This window comes from Ictalurus punctatus, chromosome 13, assembly GCF_001660625.3.
Source record: "Ictalurus punctatus breed USDA103 chromosome 13, Coco_2.0, whole genome shotgun sequence".
Classification (NCBI taxonomy): domain Eukaryota; kingdom Metazoa; phylum Chordata; class Actinopteri; order Siluriformes; family Ictaluridae; genus Ictalurus; species Ictalurus punctatus.
Genome location: NC_030428.2, coordinates 6139350 through 6159846, shown reverse-complemented (window position 1 = coordinate 6159846; position 20497 = coordinate 6139350). Strand labels below are relative to the sequence as shown.

The 20497-nt window shown below is 36.9% G+C and overlaps 1 protein-coding gene and 1 non-coding gene across 4 annotated transcripts in view; both read left to right on the top strand.

The window, feature by feature from the left end:
- The first annotated feature begins 359 nt into the window (after nt 1-359).
- Nucleotides 360-431, top strand: trnap-agg (transfer RNA proline (anticodon AGG)). The gene has a single exon. It is a non-coding gene; the product is annotated as a tRNA-Pro (tRNA).
- A 2982-nt stretch (nt 432-3413) lies between these two features.
- slc39a11 (solute carrier family 39 member 11) overlaps nt 3414-20497 on the top strand; it is a 159477-nt gene continuing 142393 nt past the window's right edge. For 2 of the 3 annotated variants that reach the window (XM_017482565.3, XM_017482564.3), the window contains exons 1-3: nt 3414-3548; nt 4081-4198; nt 11593-11631. In XM_017482565.3, the coding sequence (XP_017338054.1) occupies nt 4091-4198; nt 11593-11631 (147 nt within the window). In that variant the 5' untranslated portion in view covers nt 3414-3548; nt 4081-4090. 3 annotated transcript variants of the gene reach the window in all.

The window sequence follows — 20497 nt, the reverse complement described above, 5'->3', positions numbered from 1 at the left end:
CTTCGTTTTAACTTGTCCCTCTGTAATCGAGGGAACTATTGCGCTTCAATTCAAGCGTGATGTAGTTACTCGAACGCCAAGAGCTGCCTGCTTGGTTCTTGCTTGACTGCTTCGTTCTCACGAGTTCTAACAATGTGCAAAACCAAGATGAGAGCTTGCTTGTTTCTCAACTTGCCTTCTGTAACAGAGTTTCATTTTGGTCATACTAGTCACCACGAGCAAGCTTTCCGTCATCGTTCACATCTTTCACAGTAATGTCTCGTGCAACCATATCAAACTATTAGCATGAACCTGCAGAACTGTAAAGACATACATTTGCAGGGTACAGTGGTCCATGGTGCAGCCTCAGTGGGCAGTTTGGCTCGTTGGTCTAGTGGTATGATTCTTGCTTAGGGTGCAAGAGGTCCTGGGTTCAAATCCTGGATGAGACTAAGTGTTATGTTGAATAGTCTTCCTCTGGGTTGCTTGGCTGCTTAGTTCATGAGAGGTTCAAATTGCAAATAGGTGTGTGTGTTTCTGTGGACTTGTTCTTCCATACCCTGCTTCCCTTTGGCTCTGACACCTTTCAGGGAAGTCCAACATCAGGGACAACCCCTTTCCGGTTTGGTCTCACTGTTGGTTAGCATCGTGGAGGGCCAACTTAGGTGACGAGAACTCTCTACATCATCACAGCTATGTAATAAAACCAGTGCTAACCTGTGCATGTTTAAATGGACAAAAATAACAGTACGTTGAGGTAAAACAACCAGATAGGCTGTTTCACTCGTTGGTCTCGTGGTATGATTCTAATGTTGGGTGAGAGATGTCTCAGGTTGAAATCCCTGATGAGCCCTTACCTTGCAGTTAACTCTTCCTACTGTAATCAAGGAAATTTTTGCTCGTCACCTCAACCGAGCTTCATGATGATCTGGCTGCTTGGCTCTCAAGAGGTTCTCTCCAGAAAGGTTCCAAACCAAGATGAGCCCTTGCTTTTTCCTCAACTTGTCCTTCTGTATCTGAGGGCTGTTGTGCTCGGACACCAACACCGCAAGCAAGCTATCCATCATCGTTAGTCCAATGCCAACTTATGATGTCAAAAGTCCAGCTCTGATTAAGGACTGTGCTGATGCTAGTCTGATGATCACAAAAGCCCCTTTTCAGGGTATCCATGCTTTCTACCTTTGGTTTAGTGTCTTGGTGTACCAACTTCGGCTGTAAGAACCAGCAAGCTCTCTGTGTCACAAACAAGTTTCACAAGATAGTTAGTCGAATGCTGGCCGAGACCATCTTGTGATGTGAAGAATCCAGCTGTGAATAAGGAGCGCATTTATGCTTGACTGCTTATCACAGAGGCCCTTTTCAGGGAATGCAAATTCCAGAAGAAATCATTTTCAGTCAATATTCATTTCAATTCAATTCAGTTTTATTTATATAGCGCTTTTAACAATGGACATTGTAACTCAGCATTTATACAGGAATATATAAATTTCATATCTAAATATTAAAATGATCAATTTATCCCGACTGTGCAAGCCAGAGGTGACGGTGGCAAGGAACAGCTCCCAGGACAGACCAGGCCAGCCCCGATATCAAAAGTAACAGTCAGTACCTGGTGGCCTCCAGCTGCTTTAAGTATTAAAATGGCACACTTATATAGCGCTTTTATCCAAAGCACTTTACACTGTCTCATTCACCCATTCACACACACACCTATGGTAGCAGAACTGCCATGCAAGGTGCTAACTTGCCATAGGGAGCAACTTGAGGTTCAATGTCTTGCCCAAGGACACTTTGGCATGTGGAGTCATGCGGGCCGGGAATCGAACCACCAACCCTACGATTAGTGGATAACCCGCTCTACCACCTGAGACACAGCCGCCCAATACTACAGTGCATCTCATCCGCATGGACTGCACCAGATTTGTCAGTTCTTGCTGTGAGATGTTACTCCACTCCAAGTTCTCGATCATGTCTGGGGACACACACGGTTACATGTCATTTTCCACTGCAAGGACGATCAGCTGTCCTTCCTGTCTTAGGCGTCTTACATTACAGGCATTGCAGTTTATTGCTCTGGCCACATCTGCAGTCCTCATGCCTCCCTTTCCAATAACGATCTGTAAAGATTATTTGGATTTTTCAAATTTATCTTTAAAATACAGTCTTCTGAAAAAGGCAAGTTTCTTTTTTTTTTACTGAGTATATATATATATATATATATATATATATATATATATATATATATATATATATATATATATATATATATATATATATATATATATATATATATAACAGCTTGATACTGATACATCATGACATCCTCTACAGAAGATTACACACACCGTTTTCTCACAGACCACAGGTGTAAAACATCATTTAAACACAACCTGTAATTTTGCATTGTTATGCACTGAAATTTTTTTTACATAATTTGTCAGCAGAACAGAAAGCATAAACAGAACAGCAACAAAATGGGGTTAAATGCTTGTCCGCAGTACTGGAATAAAGTTCGATATTCCCAGACATTCGGAAATTAAGGGACCGTCTCTAAAGTTACATATGACATTGTTAAACACGATTCTAACTTCAATAGCATTTGGGAATGACTTACAGTCATATAACCAACTATAAACTGTTCATGTAGGTGTCAGCTATAATTCTCACCTCTCAGAGTTTTGATATTTAACAAAATAAACTATTAAATCATATGTAAATATTGCCATGTACTTTATTACTGCATGGGCTCATACACAAAATACACCATAATTTAAAGCTCAATAGCATTTGAAGCTAATGATTTACAGGTACAAATCCAACTGTAAATTGTTCAGCTAAATGTCAGGTATGACGCACACATTTTAGATTTTTGATATTTGTTAAATTAAACTATTAAATCACGTATAAATTTGCCATGTATTTCACTACAGAATGGGCCCATACCCAAAATATACCATAATTTAAAGTATAATAATAGCATTTGAAGGGAATGATGTACAGTCACACATACACACACATTACATATGATTTAATAGTTTATTTTGTTAAATGTCAAAAAGTCATCTAAGACGTGTGCGTCATACCTGGCATTTAGCTGAACACTTTACAGTTGGATGTGTGACTGTACATCATTCCCTTCAAATGCTATTGAGCTTTAAATTATGGTATATTTTGTGTATGAGCCCATGCAGTAATAAAACACATGGCAATATTTACATATGATTTAATAGTTTATTTTGTTAAATATCAAAAATCTAAGAGGTGTTCATTATAGCTGAAACCTACATGAACACTTTCCAGTTGGTTGTGTGACTGTACATCATTCCCTTCAAATGCTATTGAAGTTAGAATCGTGTTCAACAATGTCGTATGTAACTTTAGAGACGGTCCCTTAATGTTCGCATATCCGCGAATATCGAACGTCCAACTTCAAACCAACTTTATTCCAGTGTCCGCGGTCGAGTCTGATCTCGCGGTCGAGTCTGATCTCGCGTGATCTCAGAGACACGTGTACAGGGAAGCAGGAAGTAAATAAGGCGCTCTTTGGTCGCTTGGTGTCTGCATTGGCAGTAAGTAGTCTATATTTTGGGCTGTTTGTGTTGGAAAAATGAACATATTCTAAATTAAACATTGTTTTATACTCATTACACACTTTGTTAGTGCAGCTTGTCGCCAGATAAACATATAGTTGTACACACGTCACTGTAATCAGCAGATACCTGACTGCAGTATGTAGTGAATTAAAGTAAACAAACAAGAAATGCCACTAGCTGTTTGACTTTAGATACATGTATGTGCTGGATTTCTGGTGCGTTTAGTTTAATCAGTTTTTTTTTCTTTCTTTTCTTTCTTTCTTTTTTTTTTTTTTTAACGCTGCGAAAGCAATTAGATGAGAGAGTTAAAGTGGTTCACCTACACAAGGTTAACTTCATACCTGAGCTATTTAATACATGTTCGCACTTACTGCTTATTGTAATGAGAAGCTCTGTTTGTCTTGAGCAAACAGGATTTGGCACACACCCCTTTCTCTTGTAAATAAAGTACACAGATGAAACCTCAAATGTTACTCCTGAGCACTTCTTGGTCATTGTGTTGTGTCAGGTGAAACAGAATGCTTGCAGACCGCAGTCCAGTGGTGCAGGCTCTGCTGGGGACACTCTTCACCTGGGGTCTCACAGCTGCAGGGGCTGCGCTCGTCTTCATCTTCTCCGGCACACAGGTAAGACACAATTCCTACTCTAATCATGACTTGCTTCTGTTGTTTTAGATGTATAATTGTTTATAAGGTGAAGCTTTTTGTAAGGAGAAGTTTATTTAACACCAGTGCTTTGTACTAGTCAGTAACTTTTCCTGTATGGGAGACTCTTCAGGATTCTCTGTGACATGACGAAAATGCATTTTTAGTTTTATTACTTCAACAGAGAAAACTCTTAATTTCTGCTCTAACATAAGTTATAACAGGAACAAACTTGTTCCACGTCATTAAACTATAACTATAAACAAAGGTATTCTGTGCCGTTCTATAATAACGTAAAAATTGTTATTGTTCACCAATTGCTGTGGCGTAAGGGAAAGTTTGTGGACCCTTTCGAATTTCCTTATTTTTCTGCATAAATATGACCTAAATCAAAATCAGATTTTCACACAAGCCCTAAAAGTAGACAAAGAGACCCCAATTAAACAAATGAGACTTGATAATGTAGTGGTAGCGTAATTACAAGCGTTCCGAGTTGACTTTTTTGTCAGACATAACTTCATTGCACTTCAACTTTGCTTTTTTGATGATCATGCCTGCTGGCTAAAGTGGCTGATCTGGAATCATGTAGCTGCAGCAAGAATATTAAACGATTACTCGGCTTACCTGAATCAGTCGAGGGCCATCATCCCACTACCTTCTTTTGTTTTTGGAGGTCTTCGGCAGGGGCGTCCTGGGTCTAGTACCGGAATGCGACAGTGCCCACCAGGCTATAATTATCTTGCTAAGCCAAGACCAGGACCACGACCTAGGCCTATAATTATCCGTCTACACAATTATCAGTAGAAAGACATAATCATTTATGAAGACAGGGCTGGACGTGGTAAGCTTCAATATCGTGGATCTCCATCACTCCTGAAGTATAGGAACTCTAAATATTGTGAAGTTATGTCGGACCTCTATAAACTTGGTCTTAAGCCTGCGTTATTGTTTCCTGCTAGGCTAACCATCAAGGCAAAGAGGGAGGTAGGAAATCTCTCCTCAGTTGATGAAGCTAAAGTCCTTGTAGCTTCACTCCATACATCTGTTAACTAGCATGTATACAGTGCTGCTTGTTATGACTGTTTGCTTGAGTGCATTACTGTGGAAGCCGTTTTTTCTTTTCTGACTGCTCTGTTTGATTGTGTTGATTTCTTTTCTACTTGGTCAGTTTGTTGCCTAATCAAGTTTGTTATCGGGCCCTGCATTAATGGCCGTCTCTTTTTGCTATTACTGGTATGAGACCAGATTTTTGTGTGCTGGATGATGCTTTCTCATTTCTGTTATTTATTGTGATGTGGGTAATGAGACTCCGTAGTTCTTATTCTCATCAGTTTATCTTTTGAACTCCGCTATGTTGCGCGTTTATTGTGTTTTGTTCTTTTTTTTGTGTGTCTTTGCTCTTGTTTGTCTAGACTCTATCGCTGCTCTTGTTTCCCTCACCCACTACCCACTTCAATATGATCCTCTGACCTTCTTGTTTTTATATTACTTGTATTATTGATTTAATTTAAGGTTTAAAGGTCATTCACATTAACATCAGGAGTCTTGTTGCTAAAATTGATCTCCTTAGAGTTTGGTTACTCATCACGAACCTAACAATATTATAATCTCTGAAACATGGCTGCATAATAACATGTCTGATGTTGATATTGAAATTGACAATTATGTTTTATATAGAGCTGATAGACCAACTAGAGGACGTGGCATGGCTTATGTTGATGTAAATCTTGTCTCTGAATCTGTTGCTTCTACTTAATTTTGAAAGTCTTTTTTTTAATGAAAATTAGCTTTCATCAGAAGGAACGTTTGATTATTATTAATATCTATAGGCCCCCATCTGCACCGACAGACATTAATTCATACATTAATTAATACATTAATTCACTGTAATGAATATAAGACACTATAAATTCTCTAGGCAGGTATAAAGAATTGATTATTCTTGGTGAATTTAATTCCAACTGGATTGATTGTTCTTCCTCTAGCGACAAAAATATAATTGGTAGTACAGATTTTGTTCAACTAATCAATGAACCAACTACAGTGGATAGTCGGTCCTTATCCTTTCTGGACCTGATACTGGTCACTAATCCGGAAAGGATAGTTAAATCTGGTGTCTTGTCTGATTGTTTTAGTGATCGTTCTATTATATTGTCAGTTTGGAAAATCAGAATCCCTCGTGCTCCTCCTAAATATATAAGATTGCGTCAATTAAAAAATATTAACATTGATCATTTCATACGTGACTTAATTTCTCTCAATTGGAACAGGTTTCAGTTAATTCCATTTGCTATACATGCAAGGGACTTTTTTCAATCTGAAGTTATCAATGTTATTGAAAAACATTTTCCTTTTAGAATGCTTAGAGTCAAAAGTAATCACTTACCCTGGATCAACTCTCATCTGATTAATCCTTTTAACAAAGGGATAAAACCTGGGCCAAATATCATTCTTCTAAAGCTGCCTCGAACTGGGAAATCTATAGACATCTTCGTAATCTATGTAAGACTCAAACAATGAACGCCAAATCCAATTACTATAGAGACTGTCTTTCTCATGACTTTATAATCCCAAACAGTTTTGGAAGCACCTGAATCGTGTTCTCAATAAAAGCAACTAAAGTGCTGTGAATCAACTAAGAGTTGATAACGTAACTATTTCCCATCCTTTTTTAATTTTATTTCTCAGGCTTTTAACTAGCACTTCATTTCACGTCTGTGGACCAAAACATATTAACTCCTGTGCTGTAGCTGGCTCCTCCTCATTGCTGTTTGCCTCAAGCTCTTTGTCTTTTAAAACAATTATGCCTATAGATGTGTGGACTGTGATTTTATGTACAGTGCTTTGAGAAGCTGCTTTAAAGGCTCTTTATAAAATAAAGTTTATTATTATTATTATTATTAATAATAATAATAATAATAATAATAATAATAATAATAATAATAATAATAATATTATTATTGATCCTTTATGTGAGTTGAAGGAAAGCAGCAGTTCTGGGCCAGATGGCCTTGAGGCTAGGTTTATCAAACTTGCAGCTCATGTTTCCACTTGTGGATTTATTTAATTTGTCTGTGTCCACTTGTACTGTTCCCACCATGTGGAAATGTGCAAAGGTTACTCCTATTTTTAAAGCTGCTGATGCTTATGACTATTACCCAATATCTATCGTCTGTACTACAGTGAAAATACTTGAGAAAATATTCAATCATCACAATACATCAATCTGTATAATATCTTATCTCCATATCAGTCTGGCTTTAGGCTTAATTTTTCCACTATCACTACTCTATTAAAAGTTTACGAATGATGTATTCTCAACCTTTGATAAGGGCCATCTTACCGGTGCTATTTTCATTGACCTTTCTAAGGCTTTTGATATTTCGATATGTGGATCACTGTCTTCTGCTTGACAAGCTTTACTCTATCGGTTTAAATCTTAATGCTTTATTATGGTTTAATTCTTATGTACGTAATAGAACGCAGCATGTTACTTTTCAAAGAGCCCAGTCGGAATATTTACTGGTTGAAAAGGGTGTTCCGCAAGAATCCATTTTAAGACCTTTTCTGTTTTCATTAATGACTTTTCTGGCACCTGCTCAAACTGAATGGTTTATCTCTATGCCGATGACACTGTTATTTACATCTCTGATTCAGATAGTAATCTAATTCTGAATTATTTAAATCGGATTTTAATGAGGTTCAAAAATGACTTTATAGTAATAAATTAGTGTTGAACTAGAAGTTGACCTGCAGTATGCTGTTTGGATCAATGCATAGCCGTCACCGTGCTGTCAATATGCATCTTCAATTTGAAGATGGATCTACCATGGAGAATCTGGATTCTTTTAAATATCTTGGTGTATGGATTGATCCAGAACTTAGTTTTAAACCTTATAATGAGTATATTATTTAAAAAAAACCCAACAATATATGGTTCTCTGCGCTCACTCTATGTCCATTTAATTGTTCTTCCTTTGAAGTCAGAAAAAGAATAATCTCTGAGCCGATAATGCCTACTATCTATTATGCTGACATTATTTATCTGAATACCACTGACACTGTCCTTAGGCCACTCACTGTTGTTTTCAGTTCTCTGTGTAGATTTGTCTTGAGGTGTCCATTCAATATTCACCACTGTGTTATGTATGAATCACTTAACTGGTTTCAGCCCAAATCAAGAAGGGACTTTCACTGATTTAAGTTTATTTTCAAATGTGCTTACTTCAATTGTCCCCCATATTTGAAACACTTCCATGTTTCTTTTAGTTCCGTATAATCCTCTTAGGGATATGCAACATCTCTTTTTTTAGGGTACCAAGAATTTCTACAGAGGTCAGACATAAAGCTTTTCATTTTAAAGCACCTTGTGATTGGAATAAACTTCCGCCTTTCTTAAGATCTGTTACCTCTTTTTGTTGTTTTAAGTCGTCTTTATTGCAATATCTTAATACACCATGTTCATGCTATTGATGTGAGCAAGTGTAGCTACTTTGCCTGGTCTATGTGCTGCATAAGATTTTTATCCTGTTATGACTGCACCCTTACTTTCCATATGTGGTTAACTGTGCCTTGTTGTTGGTGGGTTTTTTTTTGTTTTCTTCTTATGTGCATTGCTCTATTGTATATTGGCTAAATTTATGAACTTGTATATGTCTTACTTTTCATTGTAAGGTCATTGTAATTGTTCTAACTTTTCGTCCCAATTTAAAATGAGATGATGCATCTCAAGGGGGTATCTAACAGTAAATTGAAATCGAGAAAAAAATATTATACTTTGTCATTTATTCATTGTGGAAAATGATGATAATATATAATATTACATATCTGTGAGTGGCAAAAGTATGTGAAACTCTAGGATTAGCAGTTTAATTTGATGGTGAAATTAGAGTCAGGTGTTGTCAATCAATGGGATCATAATCAGGTGTGAGTGAGCACCTTGTTTTATTTAAAGAACAGGGATCTATCAGTCTGATCTTCACAACATGTTTGTTGAAATTGTGGTTGTTGTATCATGGCAGGAACAAAGGAGATTTCTGAGGACATCTGAGGACCACAGAAAAAAGATTTGTTGATGCTCCTAAGGCTGGAAAAGGTTTCAAAACCATCTCTAAAGTGTTTAGACTCTCCAATCCACAGTTCGACAGACCATTGTTACCCTCTCCAGGAGTGGTCAACCAATAAAAATGTGGTTAGTTGCAGTTATTGTGGCACATGGGTGTCACAACAGACACTGAAAGCAAAGGTTCACATACTTTTTCCACTCATAGATATGTAATATTGGATCATTTTCCTCAGTAAAAAAATTACCAAGTATAATATTTTTTTCCTCATTTGTTTAATTGTATTCTTGTTGTGTGACTTCTGTGAAAATCTGAGTATGTTTTAGATCACAATTATCCAGAAATATAGAAAATTCACAAACTTTCAAGCACCACTGTAAAACACTCCAGGATGTGCTGTTATAGGAAAATAACACACTTCAGGGTGGTAACAGTAACTTGTCTTCTCATCAGGCTGCATCACACCACCATGTTGCTGACCTATTTTATTCCTCTTTTATTCCTGTTTCACTTGTGACACGGTTATAACTTGGTATATAATGTGGTATAGTTCACATTCTTAAGCCAAACCAAACAAAAATTCCACCAGATTTACAAAATTTTAGGAAATGTTGATTTTTCTTTCTACTCATGTGTTTGTTGATGCATTGCATGCTCATTTGCATGTAGTAATGCCCACAAAACTCCATAAAAGTTCAAGTGCACAGACAGGTGGGAGCATGAAATGAATGATCAGTGTAAAGGGAATTCATTTTGACTGACCTCTATGCCAATAGATATAAGTTCTATTCAGTTATCTAATCAGCCAATCTTGTGGAAGCAGAACAGCACATAAATGCAGAGACAGGTCAAGAGCTCCAGATTACACCAGAAGGAAGAAAAAGTGTGAACTCTGTGACTTTGATTGTGGCATGGATATTGGTACCAGATGGGTTTGATTATTTCAGAAACTGCTGATCTTCTGGGTTTTTCCACACACGAGTCTCTAGAGTTTACACAGAATGGTGTGAAAAACAATAAACATCCAGTGAGCGACAGTTCTATGGGTGAAAACACCTCGTTGATAAGATAGGTCAGAGGAAGATGGCCAGATTGGTTCTTGCTGCCAGGAAAGATACAGTAACTCACATAATCACTCTTTACAACCGTAGTGAGTAAAAAAGCATCTCAGCATGTACAAAACATCAAACCTTGATGAGTTACAACAGCAGAAGACCACATCAGGTTCCACTCCTGTCAGCCAAGAAGAGAAATCTGAGGCTATTGTATTATAAATTCTTTATTCAAAAATTTTTCGATACTGTATTTTTAATTTCCGTGAGCCGTAAGCCGTAATCATCAAGATTAAAACAACAAAAAAAGGCTTGAAATATTTCACTTCATGTAATGAAGTTCCACTTTTTTAATTAAATTGCTGGAAAAAAATGAACTTTTCCATGATATTCAAATTTTGTGAGATGCACCTGTCTTTTGTAGTGTAGCAGCAATAATTATAGTGTTCCATAAATAATAAGTGAATGCTAAATCTTCTATCAGCTGAGGCATTTGTTTATGGCTTACATTAGTTAATCTTCTTATGCATACGTTACGTAGGATACAAACTTTTTTCCAGTAAAAAAAAATAAAAATGTTGTTAACGCTTGTACAACCAATTTTCGAATACATTCGTTTATTTCCAGCTTGATAAATGAAGCCCACTGTTACTTAAACATACAGAATGATAAAAATATCCAGTGCTTTGTGTGTCATGATGACATCGCCTCTGATATCACTGTAATTTGTTGCCAAAAGTATCGATTCACTTGCGAAGAAGCTTTAAAGAGCAAAAGGAGTTAAACGTCCTTACAACTAAAGCAATCCCTGAAAATACTTGAGCATTCGCTTATTTTCTCTGTCGGGTACACAAGCTGGCAAAATGACCACAGTGAAAATCCGTACTTCTAGCAGGTAAGTACTTAACAGCTGTTCTGTGGTTCATCTATCTGTGTCTGTTGTTGCAAAAGCTTTGACACAGGGAGGATTGAATACAGGAATATGGGTCATTGTGTGTCACTTTAAGATGTGTGTTTTGAGGAACTTGTTTCTAATTCTCTGCCACCACAGTCTGTAAATACACAAAGTGGGAAGAGACAGTCACTGGTCCTATAGACTTTAGAAAAATATCAACCAATGTTTGAAGATTTGGGCACAGCCAATACGTCTGATGATTTGAAGTACTTAATTCAGGTCACCTCTTGAGTAAAAATAAAATGGAAAACACATTGCAACGGCATATCTTAACTGTCCTTGATTCTCTCCTATTGCTCCTTTCAGAAGCGGATCTTGGATGGAAGCCTGGGCTTTGCAGCCGGGGTAAGAGAGCACATTTATATATCACAGAATGATTTCCCTCAATTCCCTCTCTTATCATGTCTCTTTTCCTCGGAAATTGACTGAATTCTTTAATTTTCTATTTCATCATAAGAAAAAATGTGTGTAGGGGGTGTTACTGAGTTATTAAATGAGTTATCTGGCTATGGTCAGATGTCACATTCTGTTTGGGGTTAATATGTTTTAACACTTTAGCATTTATGTAATCCAATCAATTAACTGTGATTTAGTGTATAATTCTGGGATTTATACAATTGAAGGATTTATAATTAAAAAAGTATAGACAATCCTCTCTTGATTTAATATGGTAAAAAAAGAAACTGGTAAATAATAATTAATTTAGTATTGAAAAAAAGCCCTGGGTATTTTAAGTTGTTTTACAGCCCTAAAAAGGAGCCAATTCATATACATATGCGCATTCTGTTCAGTTCTATAACGTGAAGAGGTGCACAATAATAGGAAAATAATCAGCAATGGGGTAGTGTGATGTGGCTTAACATGAACCACAGATTAGTTATTATTTATTGAACTGTGACATCATACTTTTTAATCCCTTATAGTTACATTAAATGCTGTGGAATGTCCCCAAAACAAATTAGTTCCTGTTATCACTTACATTACAATAGCTATAACCAGAAGGGGTGTAACGATACATCCTGACACGATGCATCACAATGTGACTATGTGCATTGTGGGAATGTGCGATTCACGTAGTGCACATCAGAAACCTAGTAGTTATGCATCTAATGCAATTGAACAGTTTGAACACCAGAGGTCCAAATCTGCGCAACCCATAAAATATATAAAGAGCCTGCTGACTGATCGCGCTAGATCGCAACTGATGCACATTATAAGTTATAAATGGTTACATGACCTTGTAATAACAGTTAAAACGAGTTCTTCAGTAGCTTTCAAATGACACCAGTCTCGTGCCGCTGTGATCCACAGAGCCCGAGAATGAGGCTGCGGAACTTGTGGATTTTAGACTTTGAAGCACTATTTCCGGGCAAATAGAATTTAAATAGAATTAAATAGAGACTTTAAAAAATTAATTAATTAATTTTTAAGATATGGTGAACCTCTAGTACATTTTGTTTACAATAGTAAACCTCGTTCATAGCATTTGTTTTAATGTAGTTTTATACAGACAGAAATGCACAATATTTTGCATTATTTTTGATTCAGAAATTTAAAAATTGTCTTTTCAATCATCATTTTGTTCAAAATATTCTGAGAATTGAACTGAATCGTGAAACCAGTATCATGAATCGAATTAAATCATGACTGGATTATAAAACATGGATTACAAAAAAACTGGAAACATGGAAACTGGAAACATGGAAAACTGGATTACAAAACATGACACCATAAAGTTATAAGACAGAAAAATTCCAACATATTACAGAGAAGTCCTCCATCCTCTTTAATGAAGAATTTGAAAGCACAACACACAGAAGTAAACATGGGCTAATCCAACACAGGTCAGAATCACGCGTTACATTCATATCGTTCATAATTGGTGGTTGTAAAGTGCAAGTCTTTTCATGGTTTAAAAATCACTTCTCTCATTCTGAATCAACATATCAGAAACCCCTCAGGAGTTTTGATTAAGACTAGATTACTGCAGTGAGATGGATTCACCTTTCCAGCTGCATTCATTCATCATTGCTGTGCCCTTTTCAGCAGCAGTAGGTACGATTAATTACCACTCTGTTATTGTGCATGCAATCTGTCGCCTCTTTCTGTTCACTGATCCTGCAGCTGAACCTTTGACCAACAAACCAAATGTGGTAATCAGTTCTGTCAGAGAAATGCGCTTTGTTCTGCAGCAGAAGTTGTGAGTAGCCATTAGAGTTGGAATGAATTGAATTCAATATGGTACTTTCAGAATGAGGATTCTGTGATAAGAAATTGCACTGCAGAATTATTTAACAGAAAAAGGTTATGCATTAGGTTCTTACACTCAAATTTATACAACATATCATCACTTTTTCTTTTTACATGACAAGTAGAAAGTTGAATATTAGACTAACTTTGATTCCAATAGCTTACATTATTAGCTAGGCAGTAATTCAAAGTCTGGGTAATGGTATATATTGTCCATTTACAATATATTTTACTTATTGACTTAGCAAATACGATGTGTTGGTCGTTCATATTGTGCGCTCATGTGCAATATGAATGACTAATGCTACATATATGCTCATAGAGACAGCAAATTGTGTTAATCACCAGCCAACTTGCAGAGACTGAATGATGTTTTCAGGCAAACAGCCTGGTTGCTTTAAATCGAAAATTATCTGTGACAGTTTTAGGAAAGTAATAATAAGTTATTTTTGACATGAACACTTTTGACATTACTTAATTTCTTCAGTTTAGAATTTTTACTTTTATATACTAGCGTACGTGTTATGTTATTGAGTACAACTTATTTACCTTTTTTTTGGCTGTGTACTTCCACTGTAAATTGAGCGATATTCTTGCATATTTGTACATTCAGTTATATAATTTCTTTTTTTTAATCAAGGTTTCTTTATTAGCATTTTTCAAATGAAACATACAACACCAACCAAACAAATAGAACAAACCCCCCCCAGTCCCCCACCCAGTGCCAGACATAGAACATACATATTATAAAGCCAGACCACCATAGAAAAGAATAGAGCAATAGAAATAAAATTATAGACAATGATCACATAATACTGTCAGCATCCATGTCTCTGACAAAGAACAGAACAGGTTGCCAGATTCTGTAAAATTTCCCAGTCGCTCCCCTGGCAGTGTATCTGATCTTTTCCAACTTAAGATGACACATGACTTCCCTGACCCAATGACTATACACCAGTGGAGCAGGATCCTTCCATCTAAACAGTATTAATCTCCTGGCCAGGAGAGTGCAGAAGGACATCATGCTGATCTCACACCATCTAAAAGGAGTATTCTCCGGGGTCACCCCAAACATCACAATAAGAGGGGGTGGCTGTACTACCCTTCTCAATATCTTAGTGAAAGTCTCAAATCCAGATTGCAAGAATGTGTACAGCTTTGGACATGTCCAGAACATATGCAACAGAGTGTCTGGAGCCTGTCTGCATCGATCACATGTGGGGGCTATGTCGGAATTGATCTTAGAGAGTCTAACTTTGGACCAATGCAGACGGTGAACAATTTTAATTGGTCAACTGCATGTCTGAGACATATGGAGGAGCACAAAATCCCCTGGATTACTTTGCACCAATCATTATCAGAAATTGATTCGCCTAAATCCGTCTTCCATTTGTTCTTAAGGAGATCCAGGGACGACAAATCATGCATGCCGAGTAGGTCATAGATGCTTCCTTTTCAGTTTACATTTAAAAATTGCATCCGACATCGAATTGGAAGGGCACAATGGGAAGGTTTCTGAATTTAAGGCCACAAAGCTTCTAAGCTGCAAATATTTATAAAAATGCAATCTGGGAATGTCATATTTCTGCATTAGCTGCTCGAATGAGACAAAAACACCATCAAAATAGAGATCAGACAGTAAGACAGCCCCATTTATAGACCAAGTAACGAACGTCTTATCCAGCAAAGATGGGATAAACAGATGATTATTTGCAATTGGCCCTGTGAGTGACAAGTCCCCAAGAGAGAAAGATCTTCTAAACTGATTCCAAATTTTGATTGAGTGTACAACAACTGGATTAGAGGTAAAGCTAGACAGAGGTTGTGCGAATGGTAATTTAGCACACAGTAGGGCCGCCGGAGAGGTGGACGCAATGGACGCCCCCTCCATAATTGTCCATCCAGGGGCTGCCGCACTCTCCCCCATCCAGTACAACAGCAATCTTATATTAGCTGCCCAGTAGTAGTACATGAAGTTTGGGAGTGCCATCCCTCCCTTCGCTCGAGGTCTCTGCAATATATGCCTTTTGATCCGTGGTGGCTTTTTGTTCCAGATAAAGGCTGATATCTGATTGTTCAGCTTTGAAAAGAAGGATTTTGTAAGAAACACTGGGAAACACTGAAAAACATAAAAATTTAGGCAGCACATTCATCTTTATAGTATTGATTCTGCCCCCCAGGGAGAGAAACAGGGGGGCCCACCGCTCAATATCTTGCTTCAGATTAGATAACAGGGGCTGATAATTAGCTAGGTATAGCTCTTTATAACTATGCGTAACCCACACCCCGAGATACTTGAATTTCTTTAGACTAATTTTGAAAGGGATTGGGTCTAGGGGTACCTGGCCTGCCCCCTCACCAACAGGCATCAGTTCACTTTTTTGAATATTGGAGTTATATCATTTCTGTGTATTTTTTTCTACCCCTGCATATCAGTCAGTCAAGTTGTGAGTTTTCATCTGATTAATATTCTTACCTGAAAATAAATGTTCAAATTGAAGCTGAAGCAGTTTCTTGTTGAAGCCAATTTCTATAAATCTTCACTGGATATCAGAGGATTAATTCTTTTCCAGTTGCGCACTAAGAAAATGTTTGAGCTCTCAATCCTCATTGGGAATGACTGTATATAGACTTTGGATTTACATGGAAAAGGTAGAGGGTTGTCTTCTTTAAATCAATCAAGGATTTGTAGAAAATGTGGAGTCAAATGTACTTAGAGACTGAACAATATATTCAGTGCAGTGGAGTTTATTTTTCTTTGGGGATTGTGGGTGTTAAATATTTATATATATATATTTATTTATTTTTAAAAGCTTCATAAATATTGATTAAAAAAGTCTACTACTTGAAATTCTGTTGTGTACAGGAGGATTTAGTGAAGTTATATTTAGAGAAATCAGCAAGGTCTTCAGGATGTTTCGGACATTCCTATTAAAATGTACATGTAGCTTTCAATTACATTTTCTTTTAATCGGTCATTAATAATGGTGAGTTCATTAGGGGTTTTGTGGGAACAATTGTATGCAAATGTTTTGGAACCCTTGCCTAAATTATGCTTTGTTGATTTTTGATGTCAAATAAGTAAACTAAACCTTTGCAGCAAACTATTAAAAAACATTTTCTACAAACACTAAGGCACAATTTATTTTATTTACTTATATTTGATGCATTAAGCTATTATTGCCAAGCTATTCATGGCCTGTCTTGTATGCACAAAAAGTTTAAGATCTCCACACAGATTTTCAATTATATTTAAGTCAAGAGACTGTGAGGACCACTCCAAAAGCTTTAGCTTGCATTTCTTGAAGTAATACATGGTGGATTTGAAGGTACGTTTTGGATCATTGTCATTCAGAATTTGCTGATATTTACTGGAATCCATTTTTCTGTCAGCCTGCGCACTGGTTCCACTGTGACTTTTGTGTTTAGGTCACAGGTAAGGTTTCCTTCTGATGACACTTCCTTACAGATAATATTTGTCAGCAAAATCTTCCAGCAGGTCCTATGCCATTTGAGGGCATTGCTGTCCTTTATGCCCAGCATATAGACCAGAGTTTCCCGTATATAGGCTCTACTTGCGTGGCCCGCCTAGATAGATAATATCCAAATTTAATAATAATAATAATAATAATAATAATTTAATAATAATAATATCCAAAATAAAATTCCAAATTTTCTTTTCAATCAAGACGCACAATTGTCAGTTCATAATGAACACAAACCCGCTCTCCCCCCTTCTCAAGACAATGTGCATGTCAGTCATGCGTGACACAGCTATTTAGTTGGTACGCCAAAATTCAACAGGAGACTAGCAGCGGCCACGTTTTCCGAGGTACAATAAGCTAACTTTTTTCCTAACTCAATAATAAAAACACTACATTTAGCAGTTTGTGTATTGGATGCCTAAAAAAAGAATGCCTTTTTGTATTTAATGTGTTCACATTAAACTTTAACGCTACACATATTATTTTAACAGTTGGTCTGGCTAGCTAGCTGTCTAGTAACGGTAGAGCTAACCTCAACACCGAACTGAACACTCAGTGCAGTGACCTAACTCTAACGTTATCGATAAGTTAAAACAACAGCTTAATGACATTAGGTAACATTGTCGAGCGTACAACTACCAATTTTTGTATACGTTTTATTTCTTCCATTCACTGGCTTTCTCGCTACCTCTTCATCTCTTCATTCGCTGTCTAGCTCTCTCGACCACCGTTGCTCTCGCTCTGTGCTGTCAGCTCGCTCTCTCATCTTTTTAAAAAAATGAGTCGCAAGCCTGACATTACTTTTAACGTTAGCAAACGAAGAAAGGTGTCCTCCTTTCGTCCTAGTAACGTCTTTGTACTTATGGCAGGGTTGTACAGCTCTGATCAGTGTGATTGCTAAACTCTGCTATGACTGCTGCTGCAGACAGTCCTGGAACAGACACTTTGTTTATAATTGTATCATCCATCGTCCAACTAAGTATTGATAACACCCATATCAATAAGCATACCCTATACAGACAGGCGTTGGAAAAGTTTTTTTTTCCAAGCCAAGGAAAATGAAATGTTCCTGCAAGCAATGCCAACTGTGCAAATAGGTACATTTGAAAATGTATTCCATAATGTAAATAGTTATTTATTTTGATATGCATCAAAAATCAGTCTGGGTTTTGTTCTTTAATATATTTTGAAAATGGAAAATGTTTTTTTTATATAATACATATTTTATTTTAATATGTGGTTATTCATAGTGCCAACCACCACCAAAAGTAAATTCTCCACCTGTTGGAAACACTGTAGACAGATCTATTTGAGAGTTTTCCTGGTGTTCCAGATCTTGCCTTGACTTCTACAGTTCCCCTTCACTGCAGTTTCTTAATGGCATTTCAGACAGTGGAAATTGTGAGCTGAAAGTGCTTTGAGATATTTAAATAGCGTTTCTCTGCTTTGTATCTTCATTTTCAGATCCTCAGTGAGATGTTTAGAGGAGCCCATGGTTGTTGAGCGTTAGCACTAGGTTAAAAGAGTCAGAGAATTCTTAATGCCCTGGATTTACGTTACGTTTACATTTATTCATTTAGCAGACGCTTTTATCCAAAGCGACTTACAAATGAGGAAATACAAGCAAAGTAATATATCAAGCAGAGAACAATACAAGTAGTGCTACTATACAAGATTTAGAAGTGAGTTCTAGAGAAGCAAAGTGCACAGAGTAGAGGTGTAAGTGTATTCAGGTGTATGTACTTTTTTTAAATTTATTGTTTTTTTACTCTTTTTAGGATAATGTCGGGTTGGTCTTTTAGGCGTTAGTTATGTGTTCACAGAAGAGGTGGGTCTTTAGCTGTTTTTTGAAGATAGTGACACATTCTGTGGTCCGGACTGAGGTTGGAAGTTCATTCCACCAATGAGAAACAGTTAGTGTGAAGGTTCTGGAATGGAACCTTGAGCCACGCTGAGTAGGCACTACTAAGTGTCGGTCATTAATCGATCGCAGATTGTGTGAGGGAACGTAAGCCTTCAAGAGAGTGTTGAGGTGGGAGGGTGCTCTCCCCTACAAGGTCTTGTACATGAGCATCAAGGCCTTGAATTTTATATGGGCGCCTACAGGAAGCCAGTGGAGGGAGATGGTGTGACATGAGTCCATTTGGGCTGTTTGAAGACGTGCTGCTGCATTCTGAATCAATTCCTAATGACAATTCTTGACCTGCCTAACAAGTCCTATTAACTCAGTTAATGCCTAAGTTAATGAAGTTCTGAGACTTTACAGGACGGGTGTTCAAACTTTTGCACATGCCACAATTACTATTCTATTTAAGTTAATCAAACATAAAGTAACTGTGCATTAACATTAGCAGAAAAATATTTTTTAAGCAGTTGTGCTAACTTCTTTTATGTAAAAAATCAATAAAATGTCATTTTGCCAGGGGTGCCCAAACTTTGCATAGAACTGTTTAAAAGTTACATTTTTGGGTATCACAGATCATTCTGTAGAAATCCACTCCTAATCATTCACAACTTTCTTTGTGGTTAGACTGTTTTTAGTTCCTACAGCCTCAGAAGCATTTTGTTCGTACAGTTGAGTGCCTTTTTTATTTTTCCCTTTTTGACTTTTTAAGTTTTCTCCCTTATTTGGTCACCTGACAATTCTACATCTTTTAGAACTGCTGCTCATCATGGGGCAGCATTACACATTCAGAAGACATCACTTTTTTGAAAACTTGAGCAAAATATAAGAACAGATAGTTTTAAAGTAAATTGAAACTGCAGTACTGAACTTTTGCCTCTTTATCGCCATCTCTGTTTGAAACACAAAAATGTACAGCAATTTATTTATTTATTTATTAATTTTTTTTTACGTGGGTTGTGCAACAAACACTCCCCCATCCTCAGCACTCACACACGCGATATAGTAGTTGTCTCTTCACCTTTCTGTTTACTGACATGACAACCACGCAAAGGCGAATGATGTCAAACGACATGACATTTACCGTGAAATCCGACCCGTCAGCTCAAATTATAAATCGCTATTATAAGCTTACCGTTGCGAATTGGGGTAAGGTAAGGAGACAGTTTTCAACAAGATTTTTTTCATGTACTTGCTCAATAATCGAATTTTTTTTTTTTTACCAAAAAAAGCTCTTTTAACAAAAAAAAAAACAGTTAATATTTTGTTGCATATCTCTTGCTTGCAGTAAGACCATCAAGCCAGTGACTCACTGACATCATCAAACTGTTGCATTTTTTTCTTTTGTGGTTCTTTTCCAGGCTTGTAGCGCAGCTTCTTTCAGTTGTTTCTTGTATTGGGGGGTTTCTCCCTTCAGTCTCCTTTTAGTCAGTCTAAAACCTTCCACTTTTTTCCCTGATGAAGTCCTTAGTTGAGTTGGCAGTGTGTTTTTGGTCATTGTCTTGCTACATGATGAAGTTCCTCAAAATTATATTGGTTGAATTTCTCTGTAAATTGGCAGACATAATGTTTC